Below are 6,435 nucleotides of genomic sequence, written 5' to 3'. Positions count from 1 at the left end.
AATGTGAGCATTCTTCTGACCTATTTTTACCAATTAGAAAAACAGTTTTCGTAAGACTTGTGTGATCAAACCTTAATCTAGTTAGAACAACTCTCCCTCCTATTTTTTCTCCTAATACCCTGTGCATTTATTGTTTTCTGTAATTTGTAATATAATCAACCCTTATCATTCCTTTTCCATCTTTCTTGCCATTTTCTCACTATTCCCTTTCCAATTATTGTTTTTCCTTCCCCTTAACAGAAAGGGACAGCTACAATATTTTCCTTAATTGTTGCATATATTATCTGCTCCTTTTTTCCTTTTAAAGCCAACATGAGGTCCCCAACATAATCTTATATCTTTACCTACTCTATGTAATCTAAACAGGCTCTGATACATTTCTAATACTAAGTCTTCTCTTATTGAGTTTATGGATTTTATACTGAATAGCTCCACAGCAGAATTAATACAGTTGTTCAGCCCACTGCAGCCCTATAATTACTGCCAACGTTTCAGCATCATAAACCGATAAATTGTTGCTCTTTCTCCTATATGTTAGTTTCCATTTTTCTTATGTGAATCCCTATGCCTACTTTGCCATGCTCCAGAACCATTTGGGTAAATGTCCAGAAAACTGTAGTATACTATACAAACTATACTTATATATTGTTTTCTCCCATTCCTTTCTTAATTGCATTATTTTGAGATCAACTTCAATGTTTGGGAATTGCCATAGGGGGAATAGCACTTACAGGGGTTGGGAAGATACACATGAATGTCTCTCTGTCCATATTCCTCTGCTTTGATTTTAGCTCTCCATCCAAAACCATTATCCTTAAATTTATACTCCCAACATTTCTAAATGGTTTTAGATTAACTAAAACATAAATAAATGTAATTGTATGATTTTTGAAACAATAATAAAAAATATACAAAAGAAACAGCCAAAATATTAATTGACAACACTGAATTAATTCAGGTTCATTAACTTAAAACAAGTCAAGTCATAGTAGACAAAAAATTAACATGGAAATACCATATTCCGACAGTCTAAAGACTTCTATCTTTCATATTGTCGGTGTGCCCTTAATAAATGTTCACTGAAATACAGATCTCTTTGGAATAATCTACCTCCATCACTACAGTTAATATCTACCTTATATATATATATATTTTTTAAAAACATCTCAAAAGGACTTTAGTTAGCAAAGATTCATAACACTTCTTGTATTTCACCTGGTAAAATAAAAATTATATTTTTTGCTTCTATCTGCTATTCTCTTTTTAAAGTATGATTATATTTACTAAGGGGAGGTATCTTTATTAGCCATTTAATTGGCTTCAAATCTCTCCTGCACAATGTTATATTTCCTTTAAATTCTATTATAACATATACATTTATTATGTAGATGTACAGATAATAAAATAATAAAATAAAAACACTCAGTTTGAGCTGGATTCTCGTCCCCACAACCCTGTGAACGGATCCAATATGTCAAAGTCAAAAGTCAAAGTCAGCTTTATTGTCAATTACTTCACATGTATATAATACTAAAAGTAAACATTCAATTTCACAGCAGATAAGACATTTACTAATGCTAAAAAGATAAAGAAAAGATGGACAATAAAATATAAAATATACAATAATATAAAATATACAATACACAATACTTATGGTAGTGCAAATAAGGCAGTTGGTAATGGCAGCAAAAACATTATTTAGAATTCTGTAAGATATATTGAACATTAACAGTTTTTTTTTAACTTTCCGAAAATATTTACAAGTTCTCTCAAAGGGAACAAAAATTGCAATTATACAACAAAACATTTATCATCTCTCAATTACCACAAAAAATGTAATCTACAAGGCTTTGTTAAACAATTATAATAATAATAATAAAAATAATGAAAAAAAATAGCTACAACAAGGCACAAACCAAAAAACAAATAAATGCAAGATTACAAATCAAGGCATCCTCTCTAAAGAGACACTCTGCACACAGCAGCCTCTATCAGCCCACGAATTCCTTCATATTCATCTGCCAGTAAACCCAAAGCATCACTGAACATTAACAGTGCAAAACAGCAATATGCATATCGATTATATCCGCTCTCAGATCTAAAGTGGAGTCTCCCCTGACTACCTGCATTGGGACAGCGTCGCCGTGTGGCCGGAGGCTGGAAACTGTTGCCACAGAGCAAATTGAGACAGAAAAATGGCGGAGCTCAGGAAAATCTGTCCTGAGTCTTTGCCCTGTCGTGTCAACAATTCACGAAAACCGTCATTTCAGGGGAAGCTTTTCATCCTTCTTTGCATACTCATAGTGGACTCCGGCGGAGCTACGACCCACTGGGTTGTCACGGAGGATGGAAAAATTCAACAACAAGTATGACAGTCAACGTTACGGATGACTAGCGTGTGACTGCTATTTGTGTTAGCATGGACGCTAACGTATTTTGGTGATGTGGTTCGTTCACGTGTGTTTTCGCAGTTTATTTGAGCACACCGAGTTGTCGGAAACGTTACATGCACGGAGGAAGTAACGTTAAAAAAAAAAAAAATCGTTTTGTTTTGGTCAAATCGGTTCGCTTTCCACCAGCTGCATTGAAACTGACGTTATCGGTGACTAGGTGTTTGAGGTTAAGATGACCAAAGTATCTCAGGCCCATGTCAACGTCCGCGTCTGCAACCCTTTGTGAACAGTGTTTTACGTTTATGTGACAGGCTTTCTGAAAAGCTGAGTTTGCACAACTGAGATTGCAGTCGGATAGACGTGAATCAATAAACTTGAATGTGCTGTCACTGGCATTTTGCACTCACTGGGTGTGTTTCTGTTTCAGGTTGACTCACCTTTGAATCTGAAGCATCCACATGACGTTGTGATCTTCATGAGGCAAGAGACTCGTGTTAACTACCTCAAGAAACTGGAGGTGTGTTTCTCATTCTGGTTCATCCCTCGAGTACATTTCAGTGTGTGCGGGGAAAGAGCTTGCTCGTTGTGACACCTGTCCTTTTTTTTTGTGCTTACTCGTCTTCACTGCTTGGTTGTCTTTGGTTATTGTTGAGCAGAAGCAGCTAGTGGCGCAGAAGATTCACATTGAGGAGAACGAGGACAGAGACACAGGGCTGGAGCAGAGACACTACAAAGAGGATGCAGACTGTGTCATGGCTAAAGTACCCCTGGGAGACCTGGACCTGTATGATGGCACTTATATCTCTCTGGAAAGCAAAGACATCAGGTACGCTCTCCTCAATAAGACATGCCATTGCTAGAGTTCTTGGTATCTCTACATTGTATTTTGGGAAGTAGTGAAGGCGCCATTTAAATCTTGCGTAGCCAAATGTATTATCCTTGAATGAGTGTGTCTTTTTTATGATTATGATGAAATGGTGCTCTCAAAGTGATTTTTTTTTCTCTCCTCCCTGTAGCCCTGAAGACTATGTGGATTCCCGGTCAGCTATGCCCCCAGATCTGGAAAAGCCTGACTGTGCGAAAGTGTTTGAACTACCTTATAGTGTCCATGCTTTCCAGCATCTCAGGGTGAGTAGAGGCCAAACTTGTCAATAGTTTGTTCAGAATAGAACAAGATCAGATTCAGAATCGGGTTTATTGCCAAGTACGGTTTTACACGTGCAAGGAATTTGCTTATGTGCATGGAAATCACACAAAAATAAAGTACTGTTTGAAATATAAATAAATAAAGATGAAGATAGAAAGATCTAAAACTGTACAGGAAAGATATTGAACCCTAACAGGAGTGCATTAATGTGATGCGTATAGACAGGGTGGGTTTAAGAGTCAGTGTCAGTCAATGAGGCCAGCTGCAGATTAAAGAAACTGTTCTTGTGGCGTGAGGTCTTGGTCCTGATGGACCGCAGCCTCCTACCAGAGGGAAGTGTTTTAAAGATGGCGATGACTCGTGATAATGAGTATTATCAAGTTGCTTTCATCACCCAGTGAATCTGTTGTTAGGATTTGAATGCTGACATAAACCTCTGATTGAGAGCGGGATACAGTCAAGGTATGATGTAACTATTATGGCTAGAAGTACTCCCCACCCTCAAATGTATGTTAAATTGAAGCTTAACAGAGTATATTTAATCTTTAGTTTGGTTGAGCTCACATGCCTTTTTACAGAAGCATTTGTTTACAGTTTCAATGGAAAATGATTCATAAATAATCATACACATACAGAAGAGAACGTCGTATAACCACAATGAGGGCTCACAGGTAAAACAAGGCAGATATGGGATCATTATCCAGATGGTTTTGAAGTATGGATAGTGTTTTGATTTGTTGGTGGTTTTGCAGATTTTCCTCATTAATCAGTGCACCAACAGCGAAATCAGTCTTATCTAGATCAGTGTGGTGCAGCCAGTCACTAGAGCATCGACCAGAGTTCAAGAGCACCAAAGATGAGATATAAGCTGGCCATTTTCCAGAAAGGCTTTGCAGATATATGAATACAGACAGGGAAGTCTAGCCAGTCTTATTGAATACAATGCAGTGGTGAGTATTGTAATTATCTCAGTAATGACCCTAAGAGCTTAATGGGAAATGCAGTCTGAATGCCTTAGTGTGGAGGCAGCTGCATGTCGATAAATCACATCCCAATAATCCAGAACAACTACTCTTACAGCTCTGAGGGAAACTGGTTTGCTTTCTGCAGCAAAAAGCTTTTTACAGTATCAAGATGGTGGGTGTGTGATCATTCAACTTTGTTTTATCAGGTCAGTTATGAAGATAATTTTAGTAATACAAATTGTCCCTGTGGAGTAATGCAAATCACTGTAATCTGTGTCTCTGGATCTCAAGAACAACTATACGATTTTATCTTAAGGTTGCATTCAAGTCCAACAACAATTTTATAGAGGAGGCCCCTGGATAAGGATTAAGGGGTAGTGGTGTGTTTGTGGGCAAGTAACAATAGATAAACTTAGTATTTTGTGACAGTCAAGAGTAGAATTCCAGGTCACTTTGCCACATTTCATTCAGTCGGCCATTTATTGTCTTTAATTGGTTAAACGAGTTAAGAGTACAATAGGGGTTCACCAGCACATCCTATTTATTTCTATATAGCTTTATAATTCTATATTGCAGAGCCTTGTGTGTGTGCTTTGGTAGTTTGCATGCTATACACCTAGTTGATGTATTGACTCGTCCCTTCTGTCTGTTCCAGGGTGTGCAGGAGAGGGCAAACTTGACCTCCCCACTGCTTTCTAAGGAGGATCCAATTTTTAGTTCATTGTCTCATAAGCTGGGCCGCAGTGTTGACGAGGTGGGCCATCGCGTCCATCAAGGCTTACTGAGGGTAAGAGCTGCATGTGCAACGTTCAAGACCATTGTTTTCTTCTGTGCAGATGTTGGACAAAAGTGTGGACTGGAATAAAACATTTATTTTTCTAAAAATAAAGTAAATACATAATATCTGCTAATGGTGACGCCAAGGTTTTAAGGCAGTAGTCAGTGTCCGTACAAGCCCAGACATATTAGAGACCTAAATTCTAACAGTTGGCAGTTAGTCCTTCGCACAAAGTTTTAAAAAAGAGTGCGTGTGTTTATGATTGTGTGTTTCAGAACTCATCGTCCTGGGTGCTGTACAACATGGCGTCATTTTATTGGCGTATGAAGAACGAGCCTCAGAAGGCAGTGGACTGTGTGGTGCGGGCTCTGCATTTCTCCCCAAGGTACAGTCAGGCTGGTCAGAAGGCCACTGCGATAGTACGCTGTTTATTGTGCTCGATACTGCTCACAGGTGTTGACTCTCACTCCCTGTGTGTGTGTGTGTTTGTGTGTGTGTGTGTGTGTGTGTTGTTCTTGTAGGCAGCAGAAGGATGTAGCCTTGGTCAACATGGCCAACATCCTGCACCGTGCCCATTTCTCAGCAGATGCTGCTATCCTTGCCCACGCTGCCCTGGACCTGACCTCGGATCTGTTTACCAGCCACTACACCTTAGGCAACATTTATGCTGTAAGTGAAAGAGGAACCCTTCCTCTGCAGTAGAGCCTTGTGTATTTAAACCACCGATTTACCATCTGGTTAACCATTTACTATGGTATTAACAGTTTAACAGGATCACAGCCTCAGTACACTCTCTTGCGTAAGCTCAATACCTTTTAATAATAAGGTGTGTCATTATATGTTTCCAGTGAATTCTTGCGTTAATCACGTATATTGGTAGAGTAGTTCACGTTGGACAAATAGACTTTGCAAACTAATTTCCATTCCTGTTCTTTATTTACTACTGTTGCTACAGTAACCCACAGGAGAGTGATGTGTACTTAAAGTCGTGGCAAACTTGTTGATTTTTGCTATCTGGAGTTGAGTTTCAAAGTTCCCATAATAACTTTCTGGTCAGTATATATTGAAGATATACTAGATACTAGTTTTCTGAATGTAAAGGTAATAACTCTAAACAACAACTCATATTTATTAGGGCTGTAACGGTTCTGA

At 38.4% G+C, this 6,435-nt stretch overlaps 1 protein-coding gene across 2 annotated transcripts in view; it reads left to right on the top strand.

The window, feature by feature from the left end:
• Nucleotides 1–1,982: 1,982 nt before the first annotated feature.
• Nucleotides 1,983–6,435, top strand: part of ttc17 (tetratricopeptide repeat domain 17) — a 22,232-nt gene continuing 17,779 nt past the window's right edge. The window contains exons 1-7 of one of the 2 annotated variants that reach the window (XM_035652212.1): nt 1,983–2,366; nt 2,821–2,910; nt 3,050–3,219; nt 3,410–3,521; nt 5,161–5,292; nt 5,559–5,668; nt 5,805–5,952. In XM_035652212.1, the coding sequence (XP_035508105.1) occupies nt 2,196–2,366; nt 2,821–2,910; nt 3,050–3,219; nt 3,410–3,521; nt 5,161–5,292; nt 5,559–5,668; nt 5,805–5,952 (933 nt within the window). In that variant the 5' untranslated portion in view covers nt 1,983–2,195. The remainder of the gene's footprint in view (nt 2,367–2,820; nt 2,911–3,049; nt 3,220–3,409; nt 3,522–5,160; nt 5,293–5,558; nt 5,669–5,804; nt 5,953–6,435) is intronic. The other variant, XM_035652213.1, reaches the window with a different exon arrangement.

This window comes from Morone saxatilis, unplaced genomic scaffold (genome assembly GCF_004916995.1).
Source record: "Morone saxatilis isolate NCDOM2014 unplaced genomic scaffold, NCSU_SB_2.0 Contig11, whole genome shotgun sequence".
NCBI classification, from domain to species: Eukaryota; Metazoa; Chordata; class Actinopteri; family Moronidae; genus Morone; species Morone saxatilis.
Note: the sequence above shows the minus strand (reverse complement) of the source record. Positions and strands in the feature narration are given on the sequence as shown.